This window comes from Euleptes europaea, chromosome 18 (assembly GCF_029931775.1).
Source record: "Euleptes europaea isolate rEulEur1 chromosome 18, rEulEur1.hap1, whole genome shotgun sequence".
NCBI classification, from domain to species: Eukaryota; Metazoa; Chordata; class Lepidosauria; order Squamata; family Sphaerodactylidae; genus Euleptes; species Euleptes europaea.
In genome coordinates, this window is record NC_079329.1 from 15,399,841 (window position 1) to 15,417,914 (window position 18,074).

The window sequence follows — 18,074 nt, forward strand, 5'->3', positions numbered from 1 at the left end:
CAAGGGTCTGATTCGGTACAAGGCAGCTTCATGTGGCTCCTGCTACCTCCGCCTGCAGGGATGAAATGAGGACACACTGGCTAAGAACTCCCTCCCCCCCACCGCACATTCTGGCCCTGCCTCCTTTAACCTCTCCATTGTAGCCACTTCTGCCCCCAGCCTTCTTGTAGTACAGAGGGAATACATTTCTCCATGGCCCGGGTGGGGAAGGGTTAACACAGTTTCTTGGGCGGTCCTAGCAGCTCCATAGCTAATGACTCTTCTGCAAGGGGGAAAAGAGGTTCCTTGAATAGAGGCTATTCCTGTCCGTGGGAGGGGGTGGATCACCATTCTTCAATCCTTCTGACTTAGAGATCTGCCAGGACCCACAAAGGGCCAGACCAAATGATTTGGCGGGCCTTAAACGGCCCCCGAGCCTGATGTTTCCCACCCCTGAAACTGAGAGAGCCAGGATGGTATAGTGAAGTGGTACTGAAATATCAATACGAAGGCTTTATTATACAAACACTAGCATCTGAAGTGGTACTCAGTCCGTGGGTCATGGAGAGCCACTTTAGCAATTCTCATCATCCAAAAGAATGGCATGGCTTCTGCGTGCCCTGTGCACCACCCCAGACATGCTCAAACAATAACACATAATATAACATATTTTTTATTTTTTAAATAAGTATAAAAGGACATAGAATGAAGGAAAAGTAAAAAGCCATATCGTGACCGCAACGGCAATTAAGTCAATTGCATCAAAGGTTCTCACTGAAAAATAGTCCCATCTTAGTGGCCCTGAATGTCTCTGAGTTCCAGCCAAAGATGTCTGTCATTGTTTTGCTCCTGCATCTAGTGAATGGTAATTAAAAGATTAGACTTTAACAAGTGCAACTTGGAACACCAGTTGCCTCAAGCTAATGAACGACAGAAAATCCTCTGAAATCTTGCAGATGAATTCTTGGGAGTTGTTCGTCTTCATTGCCCCGAAAGAAGTTGGCTGTTTCCCGAGTCTCCAAAGGTGAACTGGGCCTCAGGTTGTCAACTCTGAACATTTTTTTAAAAAGTTCTGGGAGTTCAGAGAGCATCCCTGGGGTGAAGCTGGAGTCAAGTGGATTCTGACGGTCAATTGATGGAGCTCAATAGCTTCTGCTGCATTTGGAGGTGGAATCTATGGCATCACATCCCTCATGAGGTGCCTCACCTTCCCAACCCCCCTCCCCGGGTTCCATCCCAAAATCTCCAGGAATTTCCCAACCTGGAACTGGCAACACTAGTATAGATTCTTTAAAAAAAAAAATCATATTTGCCTATAGGGCTGAAATTTGGGGTGGAGCCTGAGGAGGGCGGGGTTTGGGGAGGGGAGGGACTTCAATGCCATAGAGTCCAATTGCCAAAGTGGCATTTTTCTCCAGGTGAACTGATCTCTATCGGCTGGAGATCAGTTGTAATAGCAGGAGATCTCCAGCTAGTACCTGGAGGCTGGCAACCCTACTACTTACTGGTCAGCAATCCAAGGGAACAGAAGTGTATTTCGCCGTGGAATCTGAACCCTGCCCCTCACGATAGGTCAAGTTCCACACAAAAGTTTGTGGCCCATCAAGCAATAAGTCCTTTGGAGGTATGGAGGACACCTGGTCAGGTATAGCACTGCAAACCTGCGGGCTGGATTCAAACTGCTTTTTCATTCAATCTCACCCAAATCCTCTCTTTAAATCTGTAATCTTTCTTCAAGGTAAACAGATAAACGACGGGCTGCCGTCTCTCTCCCCATTTTGAAGTTGTCTTCCTCAGAATAATTCTTTATTTTAAAAATGACAAGTATATTGCCAAAGTAGATTACCTCAAGAGTTTTATCTGTGAAAGGGATTTTATCTCAAAGAAGAATTACACAATGGAGGAGGACTTTTCACTTCTGTGAAACCAGTAATATATATATATTTAGTTTTTTACCAACTTGAAGATTGGTATTAACTTGTTCAAATTAATTATTAAGATGATGTAATTAGTTTTTTGCTTTACAGCCATGTAGTTTGTACTTTGCTTGCACTTTTGATGTGGCTTAGCTACTGGACTAGGTGGCTCCTGAGATCTCTTCCAGACTTAGCTCCTGTAGTTTTGTCAGAGCCCACATTGTTGAAACCGATGCCTTTGTGCCCATAAAGACTAGGAGCCTTTCCTTTTTATAAGGTAAGATGCTTCCAATACACTGAAGGGCAAGAAGTTGTGAAACTGGCGACAAACCTCTTTGCTTATGCAAAGGTGAGAAGTACAGAGTCCCGAATTTGATTAAGGCTCAGAGGATTCGAAACTCACCAATGGAATAGGGATGTATGTGTGTAAAGTGCCGTCAAGTCGCAGCTGACTTATGGGATATTGACGTATAATTTATGTAGTGACAGAAATCAGGAACTTCTAGGTAAGCCAATCATAAAGGTTCCTTAGTTTGCATACTTGGGTGGGGTTTCGTTATCTTTTAATACAGTATACATAGGATTGATAAAGGCAAACTTTATTGTTGCGTTGGTAGTCTGCTGGGACTACCTGAAGAGAAAGGTTTATGTTGCTCTGCTGGCAGCTGTGACCCAGCTCACCTTAACTGTAGGCAGTGCGCGTCCATGCACATACCTGGAATAGGAAGAGGAGACGTGGGAAGATAGGTAAGTACTTTGATCCAATCTTGCATAAATTCTGGAAGCGGAAAAGAAAAGTGAACGTTCTGCTGGTGGGGGGAGGGTCTCGAAGCAAGAGGGATCCCTTGGACGCCTAAAACCGATCGCCTCATTTAAATCTCTGCTCGTTTCCTCCCATTTACGCATGTTGGTCAATACGAGACAAATGCAGACACAGACTAATGAGTTCCAGAAGTTCAAAATTTTAGTGTGTGTGATTTGCCAACAAATGTCGAGGGACCGTGGCTCAGTGGTAGGGAGGGACAGTGGCTCAGTGGTAGGGACTCTGCTCGGCATGCAGAAGATCCCAGGTTCAATCCCCGGCATCTCCAGTTAAAGGGACCAGGCAAGTAGGTGATGTGAAAGACCTCCACCTGAGACCCTGGAGAGCCGCTGCCAGTCTGAGTAGACAATACTGACTTTGATGGAACCAGGGTCTGATTCAGTATAAGGCAGCTTCATGTGTTCATGAATGGCAAACAGCTGACTTTTCACAGCTGACTTTTGGCGATCCTGTGGGGTTTTCAAGGCAACAGAAGTTCGGAGGTGGTTTGCCATTGCTTGCCTCTGTATAGCAACCCTGGTCTCCCATGGCTGACCCTGCTTAGCTTCCGAGATCTGATGAGATCAGGCTAGCTTGGGCGATCCAGTCAGGGCAAAAAAATCATGTTTAAAAAGCATGTTAATCTTTGGAACCCAGGCACCTTCTCTTTCTCTAACTCACTCTACGTGGCTGGTCTCAGGGAGCTGGCATGGGGGTGGCATCCGCCCCTCTAATTCTTGAGGCATTTGTTCCCACCTGGAACAGCTGTGGAAGGAGGTATGCAGAGGCTACAGAAACGGGGACAGAGAGCCAGGATCCTCAATCCAAGCTTCTTCGAACAGGATAGAAGCACAGGGAGTCTGTTGACTCTTTGCTTTTTCCATCTAGACAATTAGCAGGAGTCCTCAGTTCTTTCTGTCTTGCGGGGGGCGTGTGTGTGCAGACAGTAGCTCCATATTCTTCCAGAATGGAAGCTTTGTTGTTCTTTTTATGACCCTGCCGATACATTTCTGCTTGAAAATGTCTTGTCCTGACTTTAAAATGGCTTTAAATGACATTGCTCAGACAAGTGAGGAGACTGAGAACATGGCCAGGATCGAAGTGCTCCTTCTATGGCTTCTGACGCTGCCTCTGCTAAACGGTGAGTTAAAAGCTGATTTTGATACTCGTGTGCTATTTCATTGCTGTGCAGCTGATTTAATGCACAGTTTTCTTTCACCTTACTGTTTCTCCAGTTTCTTCTGCAAGTCTTGCTCACTCGTCTCGACAATCTCCCAACATTCATGTGTGCCGCAATTGGCATCACAAGCTTTCCCGTTATCAAGCTGAAATGATCTTAGTGGCTAGCTGACAGGTTGATAATAAGAAATGTGGCTAGCCAAAGGGGCCAGTGACACAGACAGCGGAACAAAACTCTGGTTGCTTGAAAGCTAAGCGCTACTTGAGACAAAGAGCACTTTCACACATGCCATATAATCCGTTTTCAATCCACTTTCAATGCACTTTGCTGTTGGATTTTACTGTGTGAAATGGCAAAATCCACTTGCAGACAATCATTAAAGTGCATTGAAAGTGGAATGAAAGTGCATTATTCAGCATGTGTGAAAGCACCCTGGATAGAATTCCACGCACATTCCGCGCCACTATATCTAACGATATAGTGTGGAAGATACAAAACCAGGTTACCCACAGACAATATACAATTCTCTCTGCCTTCAGAGGACATCCTAGGCATGCCGAAAAATATGACCCAGAAAAAGAGCAAGAACCCAGTAGCTCCTTAAAGACTAACAAAATTTCTGGCAGGGTATGATCTTTCGTGAGTCACAGCTCACTTCTTCAGATAACTTCAGATAACCACTTCAGATATTCATTAGCCCCTTTTAATCATTATCGTTGGGTGGGGGGTGTACAAAACTGTATACCTCTCCTCCCTCAGCATGCACATCACCACCTCAGCACAGGGGAGACGGTGGCTACATTGTTTGATAGTCAGAGGACAGGCAATAGTGGCACCTGCTGCACTGAGGCAAAGATTCTGCATTTTACGAAAGATGTCATTTTGGCTTTAACAGTTGAAAAATACTGAGGCGAAGATTCTGCATTTTATGAAATGCAATTTTGACTTTAACACTTGAAAAATACTGGGAGGGGGCCAAAATATCAGCTGTTTGTTCTGCTCTAAATATTACCCCTCTCTCCTTTCCCCCAATTCTTTTCCAGGAGCTGATACCATGCCCTCAGGTAAGGAAGACAGCCACGTTTTACTGTAAAAAAGATGTACCTATGCAAAGCTAACTGGGAGTCGGGATTGCCAGACACTACTCAGTCTTTGGCTTTGAAGGAAAGAGGTTCCTGTGGTTGGAAAGAGGGGGTGGAAGCTTTATGAATTAGGAGCTTTAGGGTCTTCAGAAAGGAAAGTCCCCCCCCACAGAAGTCCGGATCCTGTTTTTAGATTTAGGGTGCATTCCTTAACCCCGCCCTGAATCAGCTTAGGAGCCAACGTGACCCCGTGGTGGCTTAAGTCCCCATTCATCCCATGATAATGGGCACTTGTGCCAGCACGGGGGGCATTTCCACTGGCGCCTGGGTGCTGCGGAGCTACACCAGCCTCCCCTGCCAGCATAGCCTCCCTCTGGCATCCATCTGGTGCAGGTTCCTGTGCCAGCATCCCAGGAGGTGTTCCTAGGGGCAGAGCTGCCTTTGGGAAGCTTCCCAGCCTCTTTTGCCCCAGGAATGCCGCCTCCCATGGAGGAGTGAGGAATCAAACCCGGTTCTCCAGATTAGAGTCCACCGCTCCATACCACCACTCTAAACCACAACACCACACTGGCTCTCACTGATTGAGGAAGCTGTATATTGCCTGGGGGTGGGGACACAGAATGAGCATGCCCCCAAATACTTCTGAGCTGGAACCCTCCATGCATCCCTGCAAGTTCTCTTTCTCTCCATCCGTTCCAGTCGTTCTCCCTGAAAACCTCTCATTTACCTGTCTATTACTCTGCCCACCTTTCTTTTGTAGAAGGCGCATTCCTTCCCATTAACTCGTGGCAACCGCATCTATCTTCCCACATCCACATCTCACTCTCTGCTTACAACAACCGTATATTATTTTTCATGAGTTAATTGTTCAGATTTGTAATCTGCCCTTGAGATTTAGGAAATGAACCAGGATTGGCAGGAAAACGGGAAACATGAAAGACCTGGCCTAACCAAAACTGCCTTACAAAGTCCTTGGAAGAGGCTTAAGCTCTGGAGTAAGCCCTGGCAGAAGCTCTGGAGCAACACCTGGAAACATCTGGCTTCTGCATGGACCTTGGAGGTTCCTGCTTGACACAGAGAGGCTACTGTTACAAGTGGTTCTCGGTTAACTGTACACCTAAGCCCTCCGCAGAGATTATGTTGAGGTTCTGTTTACGTGGATGAGGAGCCTGCCAGGGGCATATTCTGGGAATAGGGCAACCTGTGGATTTTTTTTTTCATAAAATTTTTATTATTTTAAAAATATTTTACTGTCTGGTACTTTTCAACAACACATTCATTTCATAAATCATACAATAAAAAACTTTAACAGCGTCATCGAAAAGCATATTCATCTATTAATGAAAAGGTATTCAAATAAGAGACTTCCCCCTCACCTTCCTCCATCTAGCTATAAATTTATCTATTCTTTTGCAAAAAAGTTCTAATCCAAAAAAATACATCAAACTTAATTACTAAGTTAATTCTAAATTATTCAATTCATTTACAATTAGTACGTGTTTATTATTGATTTCATATATAGTAACAGATTTTATTTCAAAACCGTTCTTAAGGTAAAAGGATTAGATCAGAATATACAAAATTCCCTAGTCATCATTTAAATCCCTGTTTAGCCCTCTGTTTCTCTCTATCACCCATAAACTGCATGTTTCCTTTTAGTTTTGTTCTTGCTGTGAATTTTTGTTTTTCCAACAACTGTTATTTTTGAAGTCTTGTCTTTTTTGTCCAGATGTCAAGGCCAACTCCTTTTTCTCCTCTTCTTGTTGATGTTGTGGCTCCTGGTTAAGGCCAGCTAGGTCTTTTTCATAATTTTTCAAAAAGTTTTTAACCTCCTCCTGTGAAGAGATAGTAAATCTGACCTCTTTGTAGGTAAAAGTGAGTCCCTGTGGGAAGATCCAGCAGAATCTTATTCCATTCTTCTTCAATATCCCAGTAAATTCTTTGTACATATTTCTCTTCATCATCAAATGTCATGGGATATCCTTAAGAATGATAAGAGGATTTCCATTCACTGACAAAGGATTATCATAGAGGGTTTGCATAATATAATCTTTCATCCTTATATCATAAAAGGAAATCATAATATCTCTTGCCTTTGTCTTCTCCAAACTAGTGGGTAAAGGAATTCTATATACTTTGTTTATTGCATAATCCAGATCTTGTTCACTTATATGAATCAGGTCAGCCAATGATTTTATGATCGTTATTCTGGTACATCCCATTGCTTCTGGAAAATTGCGAAGACGTACGTTCGATTGTCTTAATTTTAACTCCATAGTAGCCAGTAGGTCCATAACGCTTTCTTGTTGGAAATGTATAGCTTGAATTTGATTACCTTGAAGTATCTGTTTATTTTTAATATCTTTCTGTTCTTCAATTGCCTTTTTAATTGAAGTATCCATTTTTCCCATATCAGTTTTCATTGTAGATATTTGAGATTTCATATTTGTAATTTCGCTTGCCAAAGTGTCCAATTTCTGACTAGTCTGGTTGGTAGTTTGAGTTAGACTAGTCAATATGTTGGTTAACTGAGCCAGACGCTGAGATTGTTGCTCACATTGTTTAGTAAAGGCATCCATGTGTTTTGTTAACATTTCCTGTATTTTCTCGTCGGTCTTTCCCATTTTTATTTCTGAAAATAGTTCTGACAGTTCACCAATACCAGGAAATGCTATTTTAAATATGTTGGCAGGGTCCAAAACCTTGTAGTAGTTCTATTCATCAATTATACAGGTCCTGGGATTAAATGGCTGCAAAATCTTCTCTCCGCTGTAAAACAATTAGTGTTGTTGTAAAAGGGCCATCAAGTTTTATTGACACTCTGCTCGACTGTAAAAGAAGGGGGAGAGCTGGGCATTATTTAAATCACGGACCTTCGGTCGCCTTATTTTCCAGTAGTAGGAATATGTTGCATGTTGCACAATAAAGACGCACCTCAAGCCCTGCGATTTGGTTTCCTGTATGATCTTTCCCTTTCAGTCTCGATGGTTTTCTTTAATGAATCGGAAAGACGTCATCTCCAGAGGAATTTAGCCCATTCGCTCCCACCCCTTTTAACACCTTGGCTTCTAATTGGTAGCTAGAGTGTCTGTCAACCATCCCGTTTGTTATGCCAAAGTGGAGATTGAGTAGATAAGGCTCCTGCCGTTCAACTATACTCTTTTTAAACAAACAAAGTCACTTATATTCTGGACAGAGAAATGCAGATTGCATTGATGATTATTACGATCTTCCAAAGCTCCAGTTTCAAGGTAAAGACAAAAGAATTCTTGCAACTTACTCAGATGTTGGATGATAAGGTTACGGTGATGATAATTTCTTTAGATGGTGATTGAAGGGGGAGGACTGAACCTTGATGACCCATGAAATGTTCCGGCGATGACTTTCCCTCTTGCCCTCGGGACCGGCATCAAAACTTACGAGGGGCTTAAAAGCCTCCCTCGGAGAGTTCTGGAGGTCAAACCGCATATATGGCTGCAGGGAATTCCTGCTTCCCGAGTCCACTGTTTAGGACCGGGTTGAGGTGCTATTTAGCACCCCAATTTGAACATTTCTTGGATTTTTCCTGGAGAGTCCAGGAAACATGGCGCTCAGCCCAGCTGTGGATTTTCCATGCGGGTACAGCTTCCATTCATCCTGTTCATCACTACACCTGTCCCTCCTCCTCCTCTTCTTCTTTGTTTTCTTCTTCTCAAAAGCCATTTGGTTTTGATTGATTGATTGCACATCCTGTAATGGAAGAGATACTCCTCCTGAAGATAAAAATATTTGGCCTCAGTAACTCTGTGGCACTCGTTGTATTTGCTATGGAAGAATGCTCACCTTAACTCTGCCCTCTCCCGTGCCTCTCTCTCTTCTCCCCACAGCCTGTGGCCGGCCCAAAGTGTCTTCCCCTTGGATCGTTGGGAGGGAGAATGCTGCTGAAGGGAAATGGCCCTGGCAAGTCAGCATACGGAAAAACAGGGTGCACATTTGTGGCGGGAGCCTCATCTCGTCCCAGTGGGTGGTGACGGCCGCGCATTGTTTCGAAGGGTGAGGAAAAGAGGCTGAGGAGGCACTACCTCCTCTGCACCACTAGGGGGAGTTAGCTTTTAAAATGGCCAAATTTGGATGGCGAATTATGAAGACTAGACGAGCATGGGTCGAACCCAATGAATTAGTTTTAACTGTGTTCTAATTAAGCTTATGTTTTTAATAGTTCCCCTACGAATGTTTGATTATATATTTATTGATGTATTGATGTATATAGATACTATTTTTATTATGTAAAAGTTTTTCATTGTTGGTCTGAGACCGTATTAAACATTTCACTTCAAAGGGTGAGGAAAAGAGGCTGAGGAAACACTACCTCCTCTGCACCACTAGGGCGAGCTAGCTTTTAAAATGGCCAAATCTGGATGGCGAATTATGAAGACTAGCTGAGCATGGGTCGAACCCAACGGATGAGTTTTAACTGTGTTCTAATTAAGCTTATGTTTTTAATAGTTCCCCTATGAATGTTTGATTATATATTTATTGATGTATATAGATACTATTTTTATTATGTAAAAGTTTTTTATTGTTGGTCTGAGACCGTATTAAACATTTCGCTTCAAAGGGTGAGGAAAAGAGGCTGAGGAGGCACTACCTCCTCTGCACCACTAGGGGGAGACAGAGGGATGGCAGTGTGTTGTGCCAGGATCAGTATAAATTTAACAATGGACCAATTCTACCGTCGCTAATGCCAAAATGGTATAATCTGTGAGTTGTGATTGGAATCAATTATTTACGAACCTGGAATATGGATGTCCAGGTAAGGAGTGGCTCATTAGACCAATCCATTTATCGTGAGTGCTGATAGAATGTGGGTCAGATGTATTGAACACTGAAATTTTCTATATAAATATGAGTTACTATTACTAGGCATCAGGATACAGATATTACACTCCTGTGCTGGCTAATCTATTAGCATCTCCTTGCTCTTTGGTATTTATTTGGTCTCTGATGTAGTGTAGTGAGCCAGATGGGGATGCCAACTCTGGGCTGGGAGATTCCTGGAGATCTGAGGATAGAGCCAACCCACCAAAGCAGCCATTTTCTCCAAGGGAATTCATCTCTGTACTTGAGATGAGTTGTAATGCTTGGAGATCTTTAGGTAGGGTTGCCAACCTCCAGGTGGTTGCAACAACCAGCATATGGGCTCAAATTTAAGATATGCGGTGTACAATATAATATACCACTTAGTATACTTTATAATATACACAATGTTCATTAGTATATAATGAACACAAACTGATTTGAAATTAAAGAAAAATAGTGTTATTGTCACACATAATATTCTAGATTGGTGTTGAATTCACACACATGTCAATATCATAAACATATACACAATCCCAATATCATATGTTTATGATATTGGCATGTGTGTGAATTCAACACCAATCTAGAATATTATGTGTGACAATAACACTATTTTTCTTTAATTTCAAATCAGTTTGTGTTCATTGGACTCTATGGCACTGAAGTCCCTCCCCTCACCAAACCCTGCCCTCTTCAGGCTCCATCCCAAAAATCTCCAGGTATTTCCCAACCTGGAGCTGGCAACCCTATCTCTAGGCCCCACCTGGAGGTTGGCAGTCCTAATTAGTAGAGTTGCCAACCTCCAGGAACTAGCTGGAGATCTCCTGCTTTTACAACTGATCTCCAACCGGTAGAGATCAGTTCACCTGGAGAAAATGGCCGCTTTGGGAACTGGACTCTATGGCATTGAAGTCTCTCCCCTCCCCAACCCCCGCTCTCAGGCTCTGCCCCGAAAACCTCTTGCCGGTGGCGAAGAGGGATCTGGCAACCCTGTCCCTCCGCCTTTCCTCATAAGGCTTGGTCTCCAGACCAAATGAACCCTGAGGCTGAGTATAGGCTTAAACTTAGCAGAAGGGGTGCCAAACACAGAGCCCCTTGAGAGCTCCTATCCGGCCAGCAAGCCAGCTGAGGCAGCCACCTCCTCATCTGGGCTGGCGAGGAATGGCCCGGCCCAACCAAGTGACATTTATGTCACATCCGGCCCTTGTAAAAAATAAGTTTGATGCCCCGCCCTAATTTTTCTTTGGATTTCCCCCCACCATCCAGACCGCTGGTCCCAGACGAGTATCGCGTGCACCTGGGAGAATATGAGCTCCCCAAACCTTTGCCCAGCATGGTCTCGTCCGGCATCAGCAAAATCATAGTGCATCCGAATTACGCCGGAAAAGGGCTGAGCGCCGACATCGCACTCCTGCAGCTGGAAGAGCCCGTCCAGTTCTCCCGGACCATCTTGCCCATCTGTCTGCCTGCTACTTTGGATCTGGACCCCTTCCCCGCTGGAATGTCATGCTGGGTGACCGGTTGGGGCCACCTCTATGAGAGAGGTAAGAACGAGCTTGGTGGAGTCTAGGGTTGCTAAGTCCCTCTTCGCCATTGGCGGGAGGTTTTGAAGTGCCTGGCTGTCTTATAGAGTCCAATGAACAGACAGCAAGGAGGAGGTTAAGTTCAAAAGCAAACAGTTCTTTATTTAGCTAAACACAGAGCTGGGTGAGTTAACCACAGATAAGGCACAGGGTTACTCACAAAGGAACAAAGCATGGGATAGATCCTTTATACTTTAGGATCGGGGGAAGGTACATTGCCTTACAAGGAAACATTTCGTATTACAAAAGAACCAATACACAATAGGTGTCTACCAGCAAGTTAATTAGCATAGCCTATAGATATTGCCCGAAGGCGTAACTAAGCGGGTGCTTGATCTTGTGAGCTAGGAAACAGAAACTACATTCCTAAGGATAGATGTAAGAGTAACTGTGTCTGTCAAAGACAGCTCTCTCTCATTATGGTGAGAGGCAGTACCAGGCAGTGAGAGTATGATTTGTTGGTTCAAAGCCTTTGGATGCCAACTTCCCTACATCTTTTATGTGTGTGCATATGAGTACATAGTATTTTAAACCAGCCCTTATATTTAGGCACAACAGTTTTTGGGCGGAACCTGAGGAGGGTGGGGTTTGGGGAGGGGAGGAACTTCAATGCCATAGAGTCCAATGGCCAAAGTGGCCCTTTTCTCCAGGTGAACTGATCTCTCTTGGCTGGAGATCAGTTGCAATAGCAGGAGATCTCCAGCTAATACCTGGAGGTTGGCAACAGTAGGCCAAGCTGATCCGGCATCATGTGTATGAGAGTATGAGGCATTGTTTCTATAGGAGAGACTCCTATACACGTGACTCCATGAAGATCCATCTGTAGGGTGGGAAGAACAATGGACACACAGAGAGAGGAGGGATCAAAGGGTTAAGAGAAAGAGAGGGACATCCCATTCAAGGGGATAACACTTATACACACTTAAAGTGATGTAGCGCCCCCTAATGTCCAGACATGCTAAGTTGCTCACTCCAACATTTATATTGGTATACCATTACAAAAAAAAATCAAGCCAGAACTGACCCTAGAAGCTAAAATGACTAAACTGCGGCTATCGTATTTTGGTCACGCCATGAGACGACAAGAGTCACCTGGAGGTTGGCAACCCTATGTCAGACTATTGACTTCAGTGGACCTAGAAGTATATCACTCTTTGGGATCACAATGCCAAAGTCCCAGTGAGCATGAGAAGAAATGTTGAGTCTTTTTCTCCAGTTTGAGCCCAGTCTCAGTCCCCCCTCCCCCTTTCCCAGCCCCCTTTCTCACTCGGACCCTGCAGGAGGTGGAGGTGCCCATCCTAGGCGTGGAGGACTGTGACAACATGTACCACTACAACACCTTCTTCGACACTGAGGATGTGCCGGAAGGCTACAGGCTGATCCACGAAGACATGATCTGCACTGGGTACCCGGAAGGGAAGAAGCATGTATGCCAGGTAAGATCTCTGGCTCAGGCAGAGCCGAGAGCAAGAGGCCTACTGTGTGGCAAGGGCTTCTTGTTTCTTTTACACGTGGGCCTTTAAATATGGATTGCTGTGACTTTTGATGGGAGAATTATTTAGCAGCAGATGGGATTTCATTAAAAAAGGTGCTTCCTGTAAATACGCGGGGGAAATGTCTGCTTCCGGGAGCCCGAAGGTGGTCAGCTCCCACCTCCAGCTAGAAATTGGCACCTAGTAGTAGGGTTGCCAACCTCCAAGTGGTGGCTGGAGATCTGCTATTACAACTGATCTCCAGGCGACAGAGATCAGCTTACCTGGAGAAAATGGATGCTTTGGAAGGTGGATTCTATGGCATTGTACCCTTTTGAATTCCCCCCTTCCCCAAACGCCACCCTCCTTAAGCTCCAGCTCCAAAATTTCCAGGTATTTCCCACCCCAGAGCTGGCAACCCTGCCTAGCATGGAAGCCACATTTGGGAGGATGATGTTGCTAGAAGGTCTCTTCCTGGAGATTTCAGTATTAATGCTTCCCAAGACATGAGATGGGGTTGGTGAAACAGGGAGGAAGTAGTTATGATGACCTTAAAAGAAGGGTAATAGGTAGGGTTGCCAACTGCCAGGTAGTTATACCAAAAAATCAGCACGAGGGCTCTGCTTTTAAACATAAGATTATATTCACCAATTACAAGTTGCAAGTTTCCCTTATTTAAGTAGCACTATATACATTGAAATCAAAATAACACATTTAAACAAAATAATACAAAGTGTTCAGTCACACCATTCAATTTCAGAATCAGTTATTCAAGTGTAAGCTGTAAAAGAGTCCGTTACTCAAGTGTAAGCTGCTAGAGAGTCCAAATGAAATTCAAAAACAAACCAAGATATAAATCATGCTGTGGCTGTCTTCCTGCAGCCAAAGGTCAGACTTAAATAAGGGAAACTTGCAACTTTTAATTGGTGAATATAATCTTATGTTTAAAAGCAGAGCCCTCGTGCTGATTTTTTGGTATAACTCTGGTTAATACAGCACAGACCCATTGTTTACATTAAACTGCCAGGTAGTAGCAGGAGATCTCCTGCTAATTCAACTGATCTCCCGCGGATAGAAATCAGTTCACCTGGAGAATAATGGCCACTTTGGCAATTGAACTCTATGGTATTGAAGTCCCTCCCTTCTGCAAACCCCGCCTTCCTCAGACTCCGCCCCAAAAACCTCCCGCTGGTGGCAAAGAGAGACCTGGCAACCCTAGTCATAGGCTGCTACTTTGGGTTCCCATCTGGGGAGAAAGCAGGGTTCCCAGCTCCAGGTTGAGAAATACCTGGAGATTTTGGGGGTAGAACCTGAGGAGGGAGGGGTTTGGGGAGGGGAGGGACCTCAATGCCATAGAGTCCAATTGCCAGAGCAGCCATTTTCTCCAGGCGAACTGATTTCTATCACCAGGAGATCAGTTGTAATCGCGGGAGATCTCCAGCCACCATCTGGAGGTTGGCAACCCTAGGAGAAAGTTAGGGTATAAATTAAGTACATGAAATAAATTTGATAGAAATGTGGGTGTGGAGCATGTGGCTGAGGTAGAAGCCCCCCAGTTCCTTAACATGTCTGTACACTTCAGCAATGGATGGCTCCTTGTAACCTATGATCTTCCAGCTGCCCCAGCCTCGGCCATCTATCTCCTGCTTGCTCCCCTAAATGACTCCACCTTCCCCCCCTTGCTGCCCTTTATATGGAAACTACCTCCCAGAATCATGGTGTCATGCCCCCCTTCTACCTCCCTTCAAATCCCCTCTCAGCATCCACCTTTTCTGTAAAGTATTGGACACAGAATCCCTCTCCTACTCAAACTCACCCTCTGCTGGAATAACTTGGAAGCACCATGGGGCAGAGGCTTCCCTACTCGTACTCTGCAAATTTTGAGTTACGGTTATGGATGAATGGGGTGGATATGTGTATCATGTCTAGTTTAAGAAGAATAATTGTTTTTTGTATGCCGACTTTCTCTACCCCTTAAGGGATACTCAAACCAGTTTACAATCACCTCCCCTCCCCTCCCAACAGACACCTTGTTGGGTAGGTGGCCCTGAGAGAGCTCTTAATAGAGTATTGTACTGCAAATGGTCTGGTGTGGAACGATGAAAATCTAAGGTCCTGGTATTCTCAAAGTCCTGGAAACCACTGAAATGGATAATTGGTGGCAACTCACTTGAGCAGATCAAATATTTTAAGTATTTAGGCATTTATTTCCATCATAATGCATCTTGGAAAACCCATTATCAATTTGCAACTAAATCAGCAGAACTTAGCTCATTAGCAATTATTCAGGCTTTTTTCAATAGAGGAAATCAATATATTCCTGCTGCCCTTAAGGTCTTTAACTAAAGCCAAAGTCAACGTGCAATTGCTGTATGGAATTCCTGTCTGGATTAGTGCACTAGGTTATCCACTGGAAAGCACCCAAGCCAAATTCCTCTGAAAAATAATGTGCATGCCCTATTGTGTCCCATATGCCGCATTGTGCTTGTAAACTGGCCAAGTGCTACTAGAAACAAGAGCATGGCTCATGACTGTAAAATTCTGGTTACGCCTCCATTTTAAGGCAGATTTATTTTCCCTTATCTACTATATGCTCATGGAGTCACATGCTTCAAAGTTGCTTCAACATTGGTTCTTGTAGGTTATCCGGGCTGGGTGACCGTGGTCTTGGTATTTTCTTTCCTGACGTTTCGCCAGCAGCTGTGGCAGGCATCTTCAGAAGAGTAACACTGAAGGACAATGTCTCTCAGTGTCAAATGTGTAGGAAGAGTAATATATAGTCAGAAAGGGGTTGGGTTTGAGCTGAATCATTGTCCTGCAAAAAGTATCAAAGGTAATGTGCTAATCATTGTCCTGTAAGTATCAAGATAATGTGCTAATGAGGGTGGGGTATGTTAATATGGAACCATTGTATCCTGAAGTGATCTGTTAATGTGTGAAATCCAAAGCTAATCTGCATGGCTATTGTGGACTGTAGGCTTTGTTAGCCTTCGACAATATTTTGCTTCAACATATTGAGAGCAAAATTAAATCTATTGGCTTTAACCTCGACTCCTTGCTTATGCTTACTGAGGCAGAAGCTTTTCAAAGGATAAAATGCAGGCTCTTAGATATAGGACTTCAAGACCTAAACAGTGCTACTAATAAAACATGCTCCCCATCAAATTTAGGGGTACCTTTTGATGTTTATCATCCCTCCCCATACTTATCTCACCTGTGTGATCCTTCTCACTGTAGAACCATTACTCTGGCCAGATTTAGGTCAAAAACGCACGGCCATTTACTCCAGTTTCTGCCCAGTTTCCTCCCCGTTCCAGCCAGGATTAAATGAACCCGGGCTGGGGGAGAATCTGTACACATTACCTTTGTTGATCTGTGCTTAAACTATGTGCTGATCCCTCCGTGAAAACAGAAAATGTGAGAGAGACATGCTTCCTGGTCGTTCAGCAACGCCCCCTTCCCCTGGTGATTGGTTGATTCAGACTCTACTGCCATCACTGGATAGGTCTATATGCCCTGCCTTTTCAAGATCAGCAACGCCCCCTCCCCCTGGTGATTGGTCGATTCAGACTCTACTGCCATCACTGGATAGGTCTATCTGCCCTGCCTTTTCAAGATCTGGGCAGCTCAGCCAATGAGAGCCATTCTATCTCCAGATCCTCTACCTCAAGGAAATTAAGCAATTAAGACGAGCCAGGGATAAAGGTTTGGCTCCTTGATTGCAAAACCGGGTTCGTTTTGAGTCGACATATCGCTCAGCCAGCAGCAAATCAAGCGCCGTTCGTTTGCGAGGATTTGATCCTGGGTGAAATTGGGAATAAACAGGGAGGAAACTGCGCAGAAACTGCAGTAAGTGACCGTGCATTTTTGCCCTTAATGTTTTGCCATCTGCGCTACTTGAAGGCAGATTTCAGAAAATCCCTCTGACAGGCTTTGCCCTTGTGGCAACAATTGTATTGAAACGGTTGCTCGTGTCTTATTTTATTGTAGTTTCAACATAGAATGTCGTAACGAACTTTTAACCTCCCTGTTGGTTAATAGACTTCAATGCCATAGAGTTCAATTGCCAAAGTGGCCATTTTTTCTCCAGGTGATCTCTATCGGCTGGAGATCAGTTGAATTAGCAGGAGATCTTCTACTACCTGGTAGTTGGCAACCCTAGCTCTAAGAGAGCTGTGACTAGCCCAAGGTCAACCAGCTGGCTTTGTGTGTAGGAGTGGGGGAACAAATCCAGTTCACCAGATTAGCCTCCGCCGCTCATGTGGAGGAGTGGGGAATCAAACCCGTTTCTCCAGATCAAAGTCCACTGCTCCAAACCGCTGCTCTTAACCACTACACCATGCTGGCTCTCCTAGAGAGATGAGTTTAACATCTTCCCTGGTGAAAGAAGAAGTGCCTCTGAGCATGCTAAGAGTTCACCCCCGCTTGCAACTGATATACTGTAATCAGGTTTCCTGCCCTCATGTCTAGACTGGGGTGGGGGAAGCATTTCCTTGAATGGGCTGTGAACTCTTTCCTGTCTTTTTACGCAAATGCAACCGTGTCCCATGTTTCCTTCTTTCTGTCTTTCCAGGGCTACTCAGGGGGACCCCTGGCCTGCAAGCAGAATGGCACTTGGTTCCTGGCTGGAGTGGTGAGCTTCGGGTTTGGCTGTGAGAAGGCCAACCAACCTGGCGTCTACACCCGGATTACCTCCTACATGGACTGGATTCAACACACTAGAAGTGGAGCCCATCTCCCGTGTGCTAATTGACAATGGTCAATTTAGCCCCATACTGTGTTCTCTGATTGGTTCTCCCATCTTTCCCATCACTCGCTGTCTTAACTGGAGATACTGGGGTTAAACTTGGGACCTTCGGCATACAAATCAGGTGCTCTGCCACAGAGCTATGCTACAATTGAGACGCCAACCCACGTATTGTCAGCTTTCACTGGTGTTAATGGAGTTCTCCAAAGCCATAGTTAGAGGCCTTTCCAGTCTTTATTTGGTGGTCCTGGGGGTGGAATCTTGGATCTTCACACAGAACATATATTTTATTATTGAGCTCGCTTGCCTGGGCCTTTCTCCACCTACCCTGTTAGCCATGGGTGTAGATCAAGCATCATGTTCCTTGAAGCAAAGGGTGGAAGACATTGGACACCAGCCAGACCTTGGAAAATCACCATTTTCCCTAGTACTTGATAAATCTAGATACTTGGTCTCACCTGCAGCTTATTTTTA

The 18,074-nt window shown here is 44.6% G+C and overlaps 1 protein-coding gene across 1 annotated transcript; it reads left to right on the forward strand.

The window, feature by feature from the left end:
* The first annotated feature begins 3,783 nt into the window (after positions 1-3,783).
* Positions 3,784-17,606, forward strand: LOC130490461 (serine protease 33-like). The gene is made up of 6 exons (XM_056864289.1): positions 3,784-3,838; positions 4,921-4,941; positions 8,826-8,991; positions 11,065-11,342; positions 12,636-12,817; positions 17,427-17,606. Exons 1-6 carry the CDS (start codon positions 3,784-3,786, stop codon positions 17,604-17,606), a joined length of 882 nt encoding a protein of 293 aa, XP_056720267.1.
* Positions 17,607-18,074: the final 468 nt, after the last annotated feature.